The sequence below is a fragment of the Physeter macrocephalus genome, chromosome 21, assembly GCF_002837175.3.
Source record: "Physeter macrocephalus isolate SW-GA chromosome 21, ASM283717v5, whole genome shotgun sequence".
NCBI lineage: Eukaryota > Metazoa > Chordata > Mammalia > Artiodactyla > Physeteridae > Physeter > Physeter macrocephalus.
The window spans coordinates 81,289,268-81,309,110 of NC_041234.1; the positions used below are offsets into that span (position 1 = coordinate 81,289,268).

General features: G+C 35.8%; 1 protein-coding gene across 1 annotated transcript in view; it reads left to right on the forward strand.

Moving 5' to 3' along the window:
- Window positions 1-19,843, forward strand: part of IL1RAPL2 (interleukin 1 receptor accessory protein like 2) — a 564,779-nt gene that overhangs the window by 517,601 nt on the left and 27,335 nt on the right. The window contains exon 8 of the mRNA XM_055081598.1: window positions 5,368-5,497. Coding sequence (XP_054937573.1) covers window positions 5,368-5,497 — 130 coding nt within the window. The remainder of the gene's footprint in view (window positions 1-5,367; window positions 5,498-19,843) is intronic.

A 19,843-nucleotide genomic window follows, 5' to 3' on the forward strand; every position in this document is an offset into this window, starting at 1 on the left:
TATTATGTATAGAAAACCATAAAGACTCCACAAAAACACTGTTAAGACTAATAAATGAATTCAGTAAAGTTGCAGGATATGAAATCAATATACCAAAGTCTGTCGCATTTCTATACACTAATAACAAACTATCATTAAGAGAAATTAAGAATAAAACTCCATTTACAACTGCATCAAAAGAATAAAATTCCTAGGAATAAATTTAACCAAGGAAGTGAAAGACCTATACACTGAACACTATAAGACATCATGAAAGAAATGGAAGAAGACAAAAATAAATGGAAAGATATCCTATGCTCATGGATTGGAAGAAACAACACTGTTAAAATGTCTGTACTACCCAAAGCAATCTACAGATTCAATGCAATCCCTATCAAAATGGCAATGGGCATTTTTTCACATAAATAGAATAAACAATCCTAAAATTTGTATGGGACAATAAAAGACATGGATAGCCAAAACATTTTGAGAAAGAAGAACAAATACGGAGGCATCATACTCCCTGATTTCAAACTGTATTACAAAGCTACAGTAATCAAAACAGTATGGTACTGGCATAAAAACAGACACATAGATCAATGGAACAGAATATAGAGCCCAGAAATACACCCACACATATATGGTCAATTAATTTATGACACAGGAGTCAAAAATATATAATGAGGAAAGGCCAGTATCTTCAATAAATGTTGTTGGGAAAACTGGACAACCACATGCAAAAGAATGAAACTGGATGAATATCCTATACCATATACAAAAATTAACTCAAAATGGATTAAAGAGTAGAATGAAACACCTGAACCTATAAAACTCCTAGAACAAAACATAGGCAGTAAACTCCTTGATATCAGTTAGTTTGGAGATGATTTTTAAAATCTGACTCCAAACCAAAAGCAACAAAAACAAAAATAAACAAATGGGATTATATCAAACAAAAAAGCTTTTGCACAGTAAAGGAAACCATCAACAATGGAAAGGCAACCGACTGAATAAGAGAAAATATTTGCAAATCATATATATGATAGGTGGTAAATAGCCAAAATATATAAAGAACACATATAACTCAATAGCAAAACAAACCAAATAAAAAAAAAAAACTTGATTTAGAACTGGGCCGATCTGAACAAACATTTCCAAAGAAGACATACAGATGGCCAACAGGTACATGAAATGATAATCAACAGATTGCTAACAGGTACATGAAATAATCATCAGAGAAATGTAAATCAAACCACAATGAGATCACCTCACACCTGTTAGAATGGCTATTATCAAAAAGACAACAGATAACAAGTGTCGGTGAGGATGTGGAAAAAAGGGAAACCTTGTGCACTGTTGGTAGGAATGTAAATTAGTGCAGCCACTATGGGAAACAGTATGGAGTTTTCTCAAAATTAAAAATAGAACTACCATATGATTCAGTAATTCTGCTCTGAGTATTTATCCAAAGAAAATGAACACACTAGCTCAAAAAGATATCTGCACCCCCATATTCATTGGAGCATTACTTACAATAGCCAAGATATGGAAACAACCTAAGTGTACATCAATGGGTGAATGGATAAAGAAAATGTGGTGTGTGTGTATGTGTGTGTGTGTGTGTGTGTGTGTGTGTGTGTGTGTAATGAAATATCATTCACCTATGAAATCTCACCATTTGAAACAACATGGATGGATGTTGAGGGCATTATGCTAAGTGAAATAAGTCACACAAAGACAAATACTGTATGACCTCAATTATATGTGGAATCTAAAACAAACAAATAAGTAAACAAAAAACAAACTCATAGATAAAAATAGATCGGTGGTTGCCAGAGGCGGGGTCTGTGGTGGGTGGGCAAAATGAGGGGTCAATAGGTACAAACTTCCAGTTATAAAATAAATAAGTCATGGTGATATAATGTACAACATGGTGACTATAGTTAATACTGTATTGCATTTTGAAAGCTGCTAAGAGAGTAGATCATAAAAGTCTTCATCACAAGAAAAAATAAATTCATGACTGTGTGGTGACATGTTAACTAGACTTATTTTGGTGATCATTTTGCAATATATACAAAGATCAAATCATTGTGTTGTATACCTAAAACTAATATAATATTATATGTCAATTATACCTCAATTGAAAAAATAAAGCTGATATGAATATTTGTATACAAGTCTTTATATAGACATAGGCTTTCATATGGAATGGTTGGATCACATGGCAGATGTTCAACTTTTTAAGAAACTAGATTAATTTTAACTTCCTAGAATTTTATACAAATTGAGTCATAAAGCATGTACTCTTTTGTTTGACCTCTTTGACTTAGTATAATTGCTTTAAATCTCAAAAATCATATGTTGTAGTATGTATCAGTACTTCATCCTTTTCATACCTGATGAATATTTTTTGTATGGATGTACCAGAGTATTCCTTCACCTGTTGATGAACATTTGGACTATTTCCAGTTTTGGGGTATTACAAATAAAGCTGGTATGAACATTCATATATAAGTCTTTGTATGAACATATGTTTTGTTGACTGGTCAGACTTAATAAAGTGATAGAGAAATTGCTAGTAATACAGACTGAACCTAAAAGGGAGTTATGTCTAAAGCCGTTACCTTGTAAATAGCACAAAACACTGAGAAACTCACAAAGTTATTTTTATTTTGATAGTCTTCAACCTACTGTACAATCCTTTTTAGATACAAATATGAGTTGGTCATCTCTACTAGTAGGATACACAGTACCATAGGAATGACTTTGAAAACATCTGGAGGCAAAACAATACAATAGAAAACAGATACAAATGGTAGATAGGAGTTTGCACATGCACGTAAGCCAGATTTTAGAAAAACCTGGAGAGACTGTTTCAGGTTATTTGCTCAATCAGTGCTGAGATCCCTCCCAGGCCTTTTGAAAGAAGAGGTACTCACAACGTGGCACACATTGATTCTCACTATCTGGCACAAGAGCTGATCATTTTGGGACTCTCCTCAGAGTACTGCATATGATGATTGGACCATCTTCCTGTTTTAGCCGTTGACAAAGGCTTCAGGATATTTGTTCAGCATTTGTAGAAACTAGACTGCTGAAATATGTCTCTTGCATTTATTTAACAAAACCTGTCTGATGGGAGAGTAAAAACATTCCCAGGAGAAATCGCTGCAATAGTCAGTACCCATTGTGTAGTGCCAAGGAAAGGGCAGATGCTGTCATTTTTGATAGACCACCTCAAGGAGGCACCTTTTTGCACATTGCTATAATCGTCTTTTTCCATTAAAATCAAACCAGGCCTGAATACCCACATGCTAGGAATCACTAAAAGGTATTTTATTTGATATATTCTTTCAACATAGCCCAAAGGAATGACAACCAGAATTTATTTGTAAAAATGTATATACTGGTAGTTTAAGCAACTGGGATCCTTATAATAATGTTTATCACAGTCTCTGGATCTTTTGCCATCTAGTTTGACATTCCATAATACCTTTAATTTAATTTCATGGGAATGAAGAGCAGTAAGGCATAAAAAGACCCTGTGTTTGGGTTTAGAGAACACGGGGCCTGCTTGGATGAATCACACCTACTCTAGAATCTGGGAAATATTTATAGAGCATTGATGATAAGAAAAGGATATTACCCCATAGGCGCTTATAAATAAAAGGACATGAGATTGGCAGGATCAAAATGAACAGTTACCTATCTCATTACACATATAGAATTATGCCTCAAACTTGACTTTTTGAAAGACCAAGCCTTGGAAGGAAAACACAACCATGCTAAATTTGGATGGGACTTGCACGTTCACCAAGCACTTTTGTAGATATTGTCTTATCTGAGCATCCAAAGTATTACTACCATCCTTATTACATATATGAGAAATCAGTTTGTAAAAGGTTAGGTAATCCACCCAGGGCCAGAGAGTCTACTTTTTAATGATAGATCCAAAACAAGGACCCACATCTCTTAGCTGTACAAGGCTGTCTTCCATTTTTTAGACAAGCTTGTTATCACCAAACACATGTTCAAAGAAACAATGAATAACCTTGTTTCAGATTAGCATGACATATATGAAAGACTGTTGATATCAAAGCTTTTGAGAGTAATTGAATGATCCCAAAGGTCCATGACAAGTCATCTTGCTGAGAGAGAAATTTACACTATAAAAAGACCAATATTTGGTAACACTTATTGTGGTTAAGACCAGCCTATCACCCAGCATCCATATGTCTATGAGGTTTTCTTAATTTTCACTGTCTCAGTGTAGACCCTAACTCCAATTAAAATTGTTTCTTGGTGACAATGGTCCTCAAAGCAAGCCATCAGCTAGTTATGGTGAATAAATAGAAAGGTTCCCAAAAAGTAATGGTTCTTAGAACATGGAAGTTTTGGATCAATTTAAGAATAGAAAGGAGAAATTTTACACAGCTCAGAGTTATAATGGGAACAACTTCACCATGTACTCTACAAGGAAACAAATATTTTTGAAATTGCTTTATCTAGTGCTCCAACCAGGGCAAAAATTACATGTTATAGAGAAAATGATATGTTATATTATGATTTATGAATTAGGGGATTCCTTTGTCAGAAATGTCAAGATTGTACTCTCTATAGCATTCTTCCCTTACTGATTTACTTTGTAAGAAGAAAATAAAATCAACGCCAGCAAAAAAATAATTACTTATATATTTGATGATAAATTCATAATTAAAACAAAGTTTTTAGCTATAATCACAAAGATGCATAGTAAAAAACTGAAGTATTGCCTAGAATTATTTAAGTACTGTAGGTGACACAAGGAATATCGAAGATATGGTTAGACTGAGTTTTCACTCCATGTACTTTCTATAGATATTCTTAGAATTATAAAATTCTTATTTGATTTGAATTATCTAATTTTTCTCAGAATATACAATAATCAGAATTAACAAAATTTCCCTATGCAATCTTAGTAATAGTGGATAGTCTATTATATGTTTTCTCACAAATCAAAAATTAACTTATACTTTGATTAATGTTAACTTCAAAGGCAAGTCCAAGTAAGCAGTTATTAATATTCTCAAAAAAGGAAAATAAAAGAGGGTTCCTTCCATATGATTCTTTCATATTAGTTCCTAGGAGGGACGCAGTAAAAATAAGCAGTTCTAAAAACTTAGTAACTTTCTTTACTTTCTCATTTTTGATAATACATTGAATTTTAAAATTTCCCAGAGGCCCTTGTAACTATTTAAAAATGTTCTCATTTGCAGTGATAAGGTGATTGGAAGAAGAGTTGAAAATGGGTCACTTCTGAGTTTTCCTTTGGATGCTAAATGGTCCTTTTCTGTCTTCCAATGATAACCAGAGCCATTTGCTCATTTTTTTCTCTGTCATTCTCAGGTAAGCCTCTGAACATCCCTTGCAAAGCATTCTTTGGATTCAGTGGAGAGTCCGGACCAATGATCTACTGGATGAAAGGGGAGAAGTTTATTGAGGAACTGGCAGGTCACATTAGAGAAGGTGAAATAAGGTACAGAACTTGAATTGCTTACTTTTCTTTGCTGTGTTTGCAGTTAAGCAATGGAACATCCTAGAAGAGCTTCTGCCTGGGATTTTAATTGCAACTCCAAATCATTCCATTTTCTAAAAGCTGATCTGGTGGAGAGAGTGAGGCTGACTGCCTTAAGAAATGCTAATGTATAAGCTTCCAATATAAGGAAGTTTTCTCAGGTTCTAAGAATATACCATGGGGTATAATGATTCCCTCAAAGCTGCCTAAGCAAATTCCTTTAAGGTTTCAAAGCTTAGGCCACTGTTTCTCCAGTCCCAGCAAAGATCCAAACTTTGTAGGTGACTCTTCAGACCACAGGGCAAATGCTCATTTACTCCCTGGGAACAGACAACTTTCGTATGTCGTAAGTATAAAGCTGTGGTGGCCCGTACTCACCAAAATAACTGTTGACTCTTCTTGAATAGTGTTTCTTTTTCCCAGTACCCACTGCTCATCCTGAAAGTGACTTTCAGGTTAGTACCTCCCTAGACCTCTTTTCACTCTCCTGTTACACAGATACTTCCCTGATATATAGACATCTATTCTATTGGTTTTCTAATCCTATGTATATGACCACATTGTACAAATAAGAGATAGGTAATTTTTTTCTACCTCAGTCTATGGGGTTACCCTTTGATTTCAGAAATGGTGATATATAATGTACTTTTCTCACTCCAGTAGGAATTGGGGCCCCTCCCCCTCCACCACTATTAAGAATCATGAAATGCAAAGCAAACCAGTATTTCAGTGCAACTAATGTTAAAATGTGTTCTTTTACTTTTCTTATTAAATATATAGCAGTGTAAAAGAAAAACGTACACGTTATATTATTTACTATGATTAGGTGTGATTTATAACTACCATGACAGTTTCTCTTCATGTGTCCATGTAATAACTCCCCTCTAGGGGTTCATAACTTTGAGGGTCTATGAACCCCCTGAGAGTTTATACAAAATATTCTCTATATGAGCATATTTCTAGGAAAAAAGTACATGAAAATGTAGCTGACACCATTAGTCATCAGGGAAAGATAAATCAAAACCATGTGATAATATTGGGTTGGCCAAAAAGTTCGTTCGGGTTTTTCTGTAAGATGGTATGGAAAACCCCAGCAAACTTTTTGGCCAACCCAATACTTCATACTCACTAGGATGGCTATAATCAAAAAGTCAGATTACAACAAGTGCTGATGAGGATGCAGAGAAATTGGAACCCTCATACACTTCTGGTGGGAGTGTAAAATGGTGCAGCCACCTTCTGCAATTCCTCAAATGGTTAAACAAAGAGTTAGAAGCAATTCCCTTCCTAGGTATATAACCAAGAGAAATCAAAACATATATCCAAGCAAAAACTTGTATATAAATGTTCACAGTAGCATTATTCATAATAGACAATAGGTGGAAACAACCTAAATGACCATTAACTGATGCATGGATAAATAAAATGTGATGTATTCATACAGTGGAATATTGTTCAGCCATATAAAGGAATAAATGAGGTAGTGATACACACTACAACATGGATGAACCTTGAAATCATTCTCAGTGAAAGAAGTCAGTGACAAAAGACCACTTATTATATGATTTCATTTATATGAAATGCCTAGAATAGGCCAATCTATAGAGACAAAAGTATATTAGTGTTTGCTTAGAGCTGGGAGAATGGAGTGATAAGGGTAAGTACCTAAAGTATATGGGTGGGTTTTATGGAGTGGGTTTTGGTGTGCTGGATACAATATTGTAATCTAAAATGCACTATTTTAAAGTGTACAATTCAGTAACATTTAATACATTCACAATGTTGTGCAACCACCACCACTATCTAGTTCCAGAAATTTTTCATCACCCCAAGAGGAATCTCTATGCCCTTTGAGTGTAAGGCTTCTTTTTGAGGTGATGAAAATGTTACAAAATTGACTGTGCTGATGGTTGCACATATCTGTGAATATACTAAAAATCAGTGAATTGTGCATTTTAAATGGATGAATTGTATGGTATGTAAATGATATCTCAATAAAGCTATTTTTTAAGAAAATACTTCTAATTGATTGCCTGACATAAAAAAGATACTCAGAAAAAAATAATCAGTATACTACTTACAAATAGTTCTTAACTATTAATTCCCATTTAATCTTTAAGGTTCCTAATAGGTATCACTTTATTAGCCAATTTCAAGTTAAGGTTTATGAAATTAATGCAAATGAATTTATTTTAACTTATTTCAGAAGATACACGTTTAGAATTATTCTCAATATATCTGCCTGTCAAAGACTTTAAGTGTCACTAGTCATTTTTCAGAGAAAGAAACTGGTCCCCAGACAGCCAGTGGTAGGTACAGTGGTACAAAGAAGCAAAATTTCCACTACCAAAGAGCTCAGAGCTATGTTTAATGATCAAAGGTAGTAGTTATATGAGCCTAAGATAATTATTTCCCTTTTCCTATACATGACTAATTGGATTTTTAAAAAAATAAACAGGTTTATTGGCACATAATTGACATACAATAAACACACAATTTAGAGTGTATAATCTGTAAGGGCTGATTGATATATGTATCCCCCTATGAAACCATCATCATAATGAAGATAATGAACATATAAATTACCCACAAGTTTCCTGGTGCTCCTTGGTAATGCCCCCCTCCTGCCCTTCTTTCAAAACAACACTTATCTTTCTGTCACTATAAATCAGTTTGCATTTTATAGAGTTTTATATAAACAGAATCATGCAGTATGTACTCTTTTTTTGTCTGGATTATTTCACTAAACACAATTATTTTGAGATTCATCTATCTTGTTACATGTATCAGTAGTTCATTCTTTTTTTTTATTGCTCAGTATTATTCCATTATATGGATATAAACAATTTGGTTATCCATTCACTTGTTGATGGACATTTGGGTTGTTTCCAGTTTGAGGGCTATTACAGATAAAGCTGCTATGAACATACATGTATGCATCTTTGTATGCATATATATTTCCTTTATTCCTGGATAAATGTCTAGTCATGGAATGGATGAATTAGATAGTAAATGTACATTTAACTGTTTTAGTTCCTTTTTAAGCTTTTTTTAAAAAAACTTTAATTTTTAGAATAGTTTTAGATTTACAGAAAAATTGTAAAGATAGTGTCTTATTCTGTTCAGCTGCTATAAATTTCATAGACTGGGTGGGTTAAACAACAAATATTTATTTCTCACAGTTCTAGAGATTGGGAGGTCCAAAATCAAGGCACCAGCAGACTCAGTGGCTGATGTGAGCTCACTTCCTGGTTGATAGATGGCCATTTTCTTACTGTACCCTCACATGTCCTCACATAGCAAAAGAGGCCAGAGAGTTCTCTGGAGTCTCTTTTATAGGGCCACTAAACCCATTCATTAGAGCACCTTTCTCATGACCTAATCTTCTCCCCAGAGCCTCACCTTCTAATACCATCCCATTAGGGAGTTAGTTAGGATTTCAACAAATGAATTGGGGGAGGGGGGATAAACATTCAGTCCATGGCAGATAGTATAGAAAGTTCCTACATACCCCAGTACCCAGTTTTTCTTGTTATTAACATCTTAAGTTACTATGGTACATTTGTTACAATTAAAGAACCAAAATTGATACGTTATTACTAACTAAAGTCAATACTTCATTCAAATGGCCTTAGTTTTTACTTACTGTCTTTGTTTCCTCCAGGATTATCTAACTTTTTAAGAATCTTCCAAACTATACTCCAAAGTGGTTATACCATTTTGCAAAAGAAAAGTTTAGCCATGCTGCTGCTCCAGCGGCAAATGATTAGAGTGGTGGGAGACAAAGCACACATATGTGAAACAGTTTAATCCAGTCCCAGCCACTGTGTTAGGTGCCAAATGAGTCACCAGATATTAAAGCGCTATAGGAAGTCAAACTTTCAGGATTTGCAAAACATCATTGTTTACTGGATTCTGTTAGATCCTCTTTCTCTACCATCTGCAACCCTTCCAGTAACAAAGGGTGCATACCTATATTTTTGCAGGGGAGGAAAGTAACATAGAATTTGTTTTGAAAATTTCACAAAACCTTACTAGCTAACTGGAGACACTTTCAGAGAAGTACAAACAAAGAGACAGGAATTCCTGGCCAAGAGAAACATATAGTCGGCCATTTTGTAATTTTAATTGTATGATCTATGATCTATTTGGGAGCTTGTGTGGGTGTGGGAATTCATTCAGGCTATGGCCATTTATGCTAACACACAAGTTAATTACTAGATTCTGTTTTCTAGCTTCCAAAAGCAATGTCCTTGAAACAAGATTTTTATACGGTATGGTGGATTGGAACAAATCTGGTAGTTTCATCGAAAAAAAAGGTGCTAATCATACCATTAGTTCAATCAAGAAAAGATCTGCATTCTTTCATAGCCCACATATATTGTCCAAAGGGAACAGTTCTGACAGCAGAATGCTGAAGATGTGAAGTAGAGGATTCCTCTCAAAAGCATTTCTGGAAACAAATTTCCTTCTGGATGCATAGCTCTCCCAAAGGGTATTGTATTTACTTCATATTTTAATTGAATCACAGCTCTTGTGTTGTGCACATATGTCAGAAGTGCACTGCCCAGTAGATCTAAGAAGTGGGGATGTAAATTAATTGCTCTTAAGAAGTTAACTTATGGAGAAGCTGCTGCAGAGGCAATGGATCCGGCAAGACGACTGACCATGCTGCCTAGGTTCTCCATTTCCTGGGCAGCAGCTTGATCCTAGAAGTATGTGTTGTACCTTTTTATCTCTTAGTATTGCCCCAGAGGAATAGAAGACTTTGAAGAAAAAAATCTACCTAAGGGAAAAGCTTGGATATTTACCAAAGGCTTGATGAAATAATGCTGCTCAGACTATAATCAGTGCAGCCTCTGTATTCAGCAGTTCCCTTGCAGTTTGACTAGCAGATTTGATCGAATCCTGACCAGGGTTTTGGAGTTCTTATTTGTTTGTTCTCTGGGTTACTTTGACCACCATGGTTCCTTGTATCTCCTTACTTGCAACCTGCTGCCAAAGTACTCAAACTCCACTCTGGGCATACAGATTCTCCTTTATCTCCCTTTAGGCAGAAATTGGCATAGCCCTACCAAAGTCCATGATGTTTCTAAGAGACTGAGCCCTAAGGAAATTTGAACCCAAATGTAGCATCCAATCACAACTGCCAGCCTATCCCATACAACTGCATCACAACGTTTCCGCTGACTCCAAAAGATGTCATCTGTGGGGATGTTAAGGGAATTTTGCATGTGCAGTAGCATGAGCTACAGTTGTGCAAATCTGGTTATTTTTATCTACCATTTTAAAGTCCTTGCAACAAGCTGCTCTCTACAAGCTCTACCATGTCTATTCAGAGAAGTCCAATTATTATTTGGAGGAGACCCAGTGGAAACTATCATTAGGAGAGGACTTCCTAATTTCTGTCCCTCTGTTTAAACTTAATGGGAACGGCTTGCAAAGTGGGATAAGAGAGTTCATGAACAGGAGTAGTCTTTGGGTATGAGCATTCTAGCAAGCCCAACCCAGTTCCACACCTTTACAGACCTTCCTTTTTATTAATCTTAACAGAGGCGTGAGAATTTTTTTTAAAATTACAGTGAGGTACATATTCCACAGTGTTAATAAAAAATGCCAGAGAAACTGAACTAATCCTATTAAACAAGAAATAATAGTCCTTAAGCTTCCCTGCAGGGTTGTGAATTGCATCTGATAGTCGATGGAGACTGCATGAATTTCAGTGCAATTGCTTTGTCCCAATGGAGAGTAATTTTTGATTATAAATCTCACTTTACAAATCTCCCTATCAATAGCTAATGTTTTTCCCCCAGGCAATACCATAAAGCAAGTTTACCAAATCTTGTATAATTCTTGACCTGAAAAACATGTTCAATTTATCTTAAGGCTTTTCAGACAAGCTTCTTAAAATGCAAATAATTTAATTTACTTTCAATTCCTAAAAGGCTACAAGTTGAATATGGGCTTTGTTCGCTTGTAAGTTTTGTTTTTTTCACTCCTGCTTCTACCACTTTCCAGCCTTCTGTTTCCATCCTTTTACCTTAACATACCTTTCTTGAGTGAGTGAAATGCTCTTAACAAAGAAGGGAATGTGATACAGGTATGAAAAGATTTTATTCTTAAAATAGTGTGAGTCTATGTTAAAGATCCGAAATAACGTATTAATATCTCACCAATTTAAACAAATAATATGGAGCTGGGAATATTAATTTTTCCCCAGGCAGCCCAAGGCAAAATGATGAGCTCTGTTTTGGCAACTTCCCACCATGCTTTTTCAGTGCCTTGAAACACCCAACCTGCTCTGGCTGCCCCAAAATTGAGCTAAAAACATAACAAAACAATCCCCCAACACACACATCATCTCTTCTTTTCTCCCACTCTCAGGTCATCCCACTGGAAGGAGGAATATTGATTGATCACTTTGCCTTGACTTAAATAATTTTCAAAACTCATCATATGTATATGTAAGTGTAGATTTTGTAAGTCATAAGGAGGCTTCAATGGAAAAGTAAACTTCATAAGCAGCATAGTTTTACCTAAGGGCAGCCTTAATGACCATTTATCTGAAGGATGATTTTTGGAAGAGTGGTGACTCTACTATCCACAGTTCCACTTCCACAGTTGGGTCTTAGCCTTGACGTATGCATAAAATATTTAAAGGCTACCTAAGACATATTTGTTATCTCTCTTCATTTACTGAGCAGATCATAGACGCCTAGTCTCAAATATGGTGTTTTCTATTGTAAGCTGTTCGAGACAAGAAACTATAGTTAGTAAATAATAATAATTCCTCCATGTTTCTATGCTACACAATACATTGCAAAAACATTTGACATCCTAAATTACATTGGATTTTTATGATAACCATCTGAGATAAATCATATCAGTTTATTTTACAGATAAAAGAATCTGAGGTTTAGTGACTGAGGAAGAGCTGTCCTTGGGCAGTTGATTCACAGTTCCAGTGGAGCTACATTGACTTTATCAGAACACAGCTAGCAAGAATCATCAGTTCTCAGAATGATCTGTTGTAGTCCACATTTAGGATATAAAGAGTCAAAACCTGCCCGGGACTAAAAGAGTAAAAAATCAGTCGGGACTGAGAATAAGCAGCCCAGCTATTAATCAGGCTGGGAGGACAGACAGATAAAACCAGCTGCAAAATTAACAGAAAATACTGTTTCTTCCAAGGTCATGCAGCAGTTGTATAATGCCATAATGACCTCCACCTCTTTGATGTGACTACTGCTTTCTTACCAGTGATGCCCAGACCTGCTTTGCTATTTTCATATTACTGGGAATACCCAATTAGTAAACCACCTCCACCTCATGACAGTACACAATTCCTAGTCAATCCTCCCCCCATACCACCAACTGCCTCAGAAGTTACAATCAATCCAGAACTTATTTCTGCTTCTTTAGACCATCCTCAAAATCTTTAGTGGGAACCCAAATGTTACAAAAGATGCTTTCTTCTTCTCTTCAATCAAGAAACAATCCACAGTTCCTCTGGAGTGTTCCTTCCACGGTGTATTCAGTCAACAAATCTGATTGTGTCAGCCTACGGGCTTGATCCTGGTCTTTGACTAATAAGGCTTTAACAGGATTTTTTTTTAAAAGCAAATGACACTAAAATAAAGATTTTGTTTCCTTAAGAGGGTTTTTAAAAACTATCATCTCCTATTATTGATGTTCTCAATCATTATTCCTGGATGATTACTCATACTCAGAATAAAGACCCAGAGACTTGCAAGATACCTAGTCATCAAAGGAGGATTCAATTTGGTTTAAGGGACTATTTACAGTTAATGGAAACTGGAAATGCACATACAACTCAACATCAAAAAAACAAAGAACCCAATTAAAAATGAGCAGAAGACCTGAATAGACATTTTTCCAAAGAGGAAATGCAAAAGGCCAACAGGCACATGAAAAGATGCTAAATGTCGCTAATCATCAGGGAAATACAAATCAAAACCACAATGAGAGATCACCTCACACCTGTCAGAATGGTTCTCATCAAAAAGAACACAAATAACAAATGTTGGAGAGGTTGTGGAGAAAAGGGAACCCTAGTACACTGTTGGTGGGATTGTAAATTGGTGCAGCCACTGTGGAAAACAGTCTGGAAGTTCCTCAAAAAGCTAAAAATAGAACTGCCATATGTTCCAAAAATTACAAGCTTTTATTTTATTTTATTTTATTTATTTTTTTTATTTTGGGGGGAATCCAATCTCTTTCCTCTTTTTCATTTTTGATTTTTAAAAAATTCCATCTTTATTGAAGTATGATTGACAAATAAAAATTGTATATATTTAAGGTATACAATGTGATGTTTTGGTATATGTATACATTGTGAAATGATTACCACAATCAACTAATTAACATATCCATCACCACACAGTTATCATTTTTGTGTGTGTATGGTGAAAACACTTGAGATTCACTCTCCTCTCAAATTTCAAGGGTACAGTACAGTATTGTTAACTATAGTGACCATGCTGTACATTAGGTTTCCAGAATTTATTCATCTTACAACTGAAAGTTTGTACTCTTTGACCAGCAGTTCCCCATTTGATCTACCAACCAGTGTCTCCCTATTTCTTCCACCCTCCAGCTCCTGGTAACCACCATTCTGTCACTATTAGTTTGGCTTGTCTAGAGATCATATATACGTAATATTATACAGTATTTTTCAGAATTTTTCATTCTCTGTCTGACTTATTTGACTTAGCATAGTATTCTCCAGGTTCCCCTATGTTGTCAGAAATTGCAAGATTTTGTCTTTTTTTTTGAGACTGAATAATATTTCATTGTACACATAAACCTTATATTCTTTTTCCATTCATCTACTGATGGGCACAAGTTGTTCCCACATCTTGCCTATTATGAATAATGCTAAATTGAGCATGAGAGTACAAATATATTTTTGAGATCTTGATTTCATTTCCTTTGATATATACCCAGAAGTGGGATTGCTGGATCATATGGTAGTTCCATTTATAGTTTTTGGAGGAATCTCTGTACTCTTTTCCACAATGGCGGCACCAAATTACATTCCCATGATTAGTATACAGTGTTCCCTTTTCTCCACATTCTTGCCAACAATTCTTACCTTTTGTCTTTCTGGTAACAGCCATTTTAACAGATTTGAGATGATATCATATTGTGATTTTGATTTGCATATCGCTGATGATACTGCAGTTGAGCACATTTTCATATACCTGTTGGCCATTTGTATGCCTTCTTTGGAGAAATGTCTGTTCAGGTCCTTAGCCCATTTTATTTTTCATCAAGTTATTTGTTCAATTTTGTTTTTATATTCAGTTGTAAAAGTTCCTTATATATTTTGGATATTAACCCGTTATCTGACATATGGTTTGCAAATATTTCCTCCCATTCTGCAGGTTACATTTTCACTCTCATTTTATTTTATTGAGGTATAATTGACATATACCATTATATTAGTTAAGCTCACATAGTTAACGTAATTAACTCTTTTTTTAATGTGGTTTGAATGCTTAAGATCTAATCTCAGCAACGTTCACGTATACAACACACGTTACTAACTATAGTCACCATGCTGTATATTAGATCCTCAGAACTTCTTATAACTGCTTTTATTGCTATTATGATTTTAAACAAACTGTTACCTGTTAGATCAATTATGAATAGGAAAAATAAAATATTTTATCTTTATTTATTCCTTCTCTCTCTTCCTTTCATTATGTAGATCCAAATTTCTGACCTATATCATTTTCATTTTCTCTTAAGAGGTTCTTTTAACATTTCTTGCAAGACAGGTCTACTGACAACAAATTCCCTCAGTTTTTATTTGTCTGAAAAAGTCTTTATTTTTCCTTCACATTTGAAGGATAAATGGATACAGTATTCTAGGTTGGTAGTAATTTTCTTTCAACACTTTCAATATTTCACTCCACTCTCTTCTTGCTTACATAGTTTCTAAAGAGAAGTCTGATGTATTTCTTATACTTATTCCTCTATAGGTAAGTTTTTTCCTCTGAATTCTTTTAAGATTTTCTCTCATTTTTTCACTTTATACAGTTAGAATATGATGCATCAAGGTGTAGCTTTTCCAATATTCACTCTGCTTGGTATTCTCTGAACTTCTGCATCTGTGGTCTGGTATCTTTGGAAAATTCTCAGTTATTATTACTTCAGATATTTCTATTGTTCCTTTCTCTTTCTTCTTTTGGTATTTAGGTTACATGTATGTTATGCCTTTTATAGTTATACCTCAGGTGTTCAATGTTTTGTTCCTTTTCTGCCATGCTCTTTTCTCTTTGTGTTTGTTTCGATTTAGGAGATTTCTGTTGATTGTCTTCAGGATCACTGATTCTTTGGCCATGTCCAGTCTGTTAATGGCCCATGAAAGCCACTCTTTATTTCTATTACAGTGTTTTGATTTCTAGCATTTCCTTTTGAGCCTTTCTTAGAATTTCCGTCTCTGTGGTTATGCTACCAAGCTATTGATTTATGTTGTTCACTTTTTCCATTAGAGCCTTTAACATATTAATAATGGTTATTTTATATTCCCATTCTGATAATTCTCTGCCATACCTGAATATGGTTCTGATGCTTGCATTGTCTTTTCAGACATTTTTTCTTTTTAACATACCTTATAATTTTTTGATTGAAAGCCAGATGTGATGTATCAGATAAAAGGAACTGAAGTAAATAGGTCTTTATTGTGAGATTTTATGTTTATGTGGCTAGGAGTTAGGCTGTGTTTACTGTTTTCTGTAGTTGTAGGTGTAAGAGGCTAAAATTTCCGATAATGTACTTGTTTATGTCTCCACTGTTTCTTTCAGTTTTCCTAGAGACTGCTTCTTAAATAGGGTTTGAGCTTTGCAGTTTTTTCAGCTGAAAACCTTTGTAATCATACAGGAGCTTGATTGCTGTGGTGGTAAGTATCCTATAATCCTATGGTAAAGTCTTAGTCTTTCAATGAACCTGTACCTTCAGGCTGTGACCTTTACAAGTATTCCTCAGCTTTCCTCCTTTTCTTAGTTGAGACAGGAAGGCTTGAGGAGGCTGGAGTTGGATATTTCTCTTCCCTCCAGTTTCGGTAAAACCCAAGTAATTTAGCTTCTGCTAAAGAGTTTCACTTGAGGGCGTGCCTTTGTTAAGAAGAAAGAGTGCTCTGGGCTCATTTCAAGACAGTTGCTTTTCCCCTTCCCCTGCCAAAAGCATAAAGGATTCTCTGATCTTCACCCTGAAACTCTGGTCAGGCTCTTGGAAGCAAAACTCATGAAAGTACAGGGCACCCCTAAGATTAGATCCCATGGAGTTTTTTTTTTTAACTCTCAATCTAGTCCATGTTGGGCCTACAGTGGCTCATCAATTACATTTTAAGTGTTTTTATTCATACTGATTCCTACTCCTGGGTTTCTGCTCCCAGTACATTGTGATTCTCAGTATTTGTCTAGCTATCTCAAATTTGGGGGGCAGGAGTTTGCCCTGTGACCTCAATTCTCTGATAGATCTATGAAAAGTTGTTGACTTTCATTTTGTTTGCTTTTTGTCTTGTAAGGATGAGAGTGACAACTTCCAAACATTTTCTAGTATTACTTTTTAATAATAGGTCTTAACAATAAAACTTTTGAAACTAGTGATTTCTGTCACCTGAATTTAGTATTTTTTATTTTGCCAGTGTTCACTCTTGCCTATAATTTGCCTTCAATATTAATCCTTGGAATGAGATACTTCTGAAGTTATTTGAAGTATATCCCAAGACCCCCTTATCTGCATCCTCCATTCCAAAACCAGTCCCTTCAGTGTCTTTCAAACATTCTGCAAAAACCTGTTCCTATCTTCCCTCCTAGAAAATGCTTCCTTCTTCCTTTTGTTTAGGCAGAGTCTTCTCAAGCCTTCTCCAGCTAATTTGGTAAATAATAATCTCTCCCTTTTTTGAAATTCCATTGTAAGAATGACTGTACCATCCTGTTTTACCTCATTCCGCCTATAATTTTTTCAGCTGTGTAGATTTTGCCTCCTTGTTTAAATTTTTTTTTTTTTTTTTTTTTTTTTTGTGGTACACGGGCCTCTCACTGTTGTGGCCTCTCCCGTTGCGGAGCACAGGCTCCGGACGTGCAGGCTCAGCAGCCATGGCTCACGGGCCCAGCCGCTCCGCGGCATGTGGGATCTTCTGGGATCTTCTCGGACCGGGGCACGAACCCGTGTCCCCTGCATCGGCAGGCAGATTCTCAACCAATGCGCCACCAGGGAAGCCCTCCTTGTTTACATTTTAATGCTTACTGGGAGCAGGCACCTGGTCTTTTAGTGCTTATACTGCTCTTACACCAAATATCTATCCCAGAGCTAGGCACTCAGGGGAATGACAAAGAATAATTGATAGATTGTTACATATCAATATTTGCTAGGAAGTTGTAACTGCTCTGCAGAATGATTTATAGACATAAACACCAATTTGCTCTTTAATTCCAAAAAAGCAGGTCTCCTCTAGATTTTCAAGAGCTGATAATTAAGACACCTCATATATATTAATAGATGGATGAAGGATCATTTTTCAAATCCTCTCTCCAGATTCTTTCTGCAGCCTGTGAAGAGCTGTTTTTGGAAACTGCATTAGAAATGAAGAGGGAAAGGCTTTGTCTGGAGGGACAGGATCAGCTTTCTGCCTTTTGCCTGGCAAAGGCTGTGGCTGCCCTACATGTGAAGCTTTAAATCAAACTTAATTTGTGGTGCTTAAGCAGCTTCTGGCCTAAAGGGGGTTATCCCATAGCAGGTCACACAGAACTAAAAGAATTGAGTATAGTGTGATATACACATAGCAGGGGGGAAATAGAGTAAAATTCAACATAAACCATTAAGACAGTAAATTCCCATTTTTACTTGTTTAGGTATATGTTGGGAGAGGAGAAAGAGAGGAAAACTGCAAGTTTAGCCAGGAAAAAAAAATGAATAGACTACAAGTAAAATATGGTTAAGAAAATTATTATACTAAAGAGACTTACTCAAGTTACAAATGCCAGTGTTGTCAACTCCCTGATATGTATATTATTGGAAGGTAACAGAAATAGGGTTAATTTTAAAAACATCTCTATTTGGGATATAATCTGGGTTTAGGATTTCAGTATGGGAGAGTCTCAGATTCTAAGAACTCCCTTCCCACCAACCCAACTTTAAGCCTTTCCTTCTCTTAAAGGGGAGCCAGAAGAGATTAATCCAAACCAAATTGAAATATCAATAAGTATAAATACAAATATGTTTCGAGGAGCCAAAATTTACAAACAGTTCACCTTTGGATAATGAAATGTTGGTATTTAATAACATTCATTTGCATTTGAACATGCCATTTAATCTTGAAATCATTTTACCCATTTTACCCCCACAACAAAGTTAGGTATGGTAAGTATTTTTCCCAACTTAAAGATGAGTTATATTAAGGTGCCATTGAGTTAATTACTTTGTAAGAATACAGCTTGAGCTTGTAAGTGGGAGGCCCATATTTATAACCTAGTTTTCTCTGAGTACAGTTGTCTTTTCCAACGTTATGCTAAATGCCAGTAAATCTGAATGTTCTTCTCTGCCTTCATAACCAGGTGTCAAAAAGGAGATGAGAATTACTTTAAATGCCCCAAATGTTCCATCTTGCAAATTCATGTATTTAACAACCTCACCCCAGAACTTAACAGCAGGCTTTCCACTATTTAGACTCACAATTTGCTCTTTCTTTGGTCAAAACCAGGAGATAGAAAGTAAAAGTAGGCAGTTTACCTACTTTCACCTCACCCAGGAGGCAGCTGGCCATTGGCAAGAATATAAGTCTCCAGAGAAACAAGAGGCACGTTCCTCAGGAAAGGTTCCTGGCAACTCAGCTCCTCTGTGAAGAACAACTGTTACTGGCCATTCAAGAACCTTTGCAACTTCACTTGAGAAAGCAAAAGGAAGCACTATGAGAAAATGTCACATAGGGCATTTCCTCCTAGGGGCATGGGAGGGTGTGGAGGGAAGGAGAAAGACAAATGGCGAGCAACGTCGGGAGAAAGCAGGGCCATGGCAGGTCATTGGAGGATTAGGGGTATATACCTGCATTGGACAGAAGGCAGGAGAAAGTAGAGAACAGGCTTCTCACAGATATTTGGGGATAAAAGGCCACTAAACAAACACCCTTAGTTTACTTCTCATAAGGCAGTCATTTTCAAGGCCCATTTCTTTACCATCTTACCCCCTGTTGTCAAAACTCTAGCCTCTGACATAAACTCTACATCTCTACATTTTTCCCTTCATGCCATGTTGCAAAAATCCAATTTGTTTTCATAA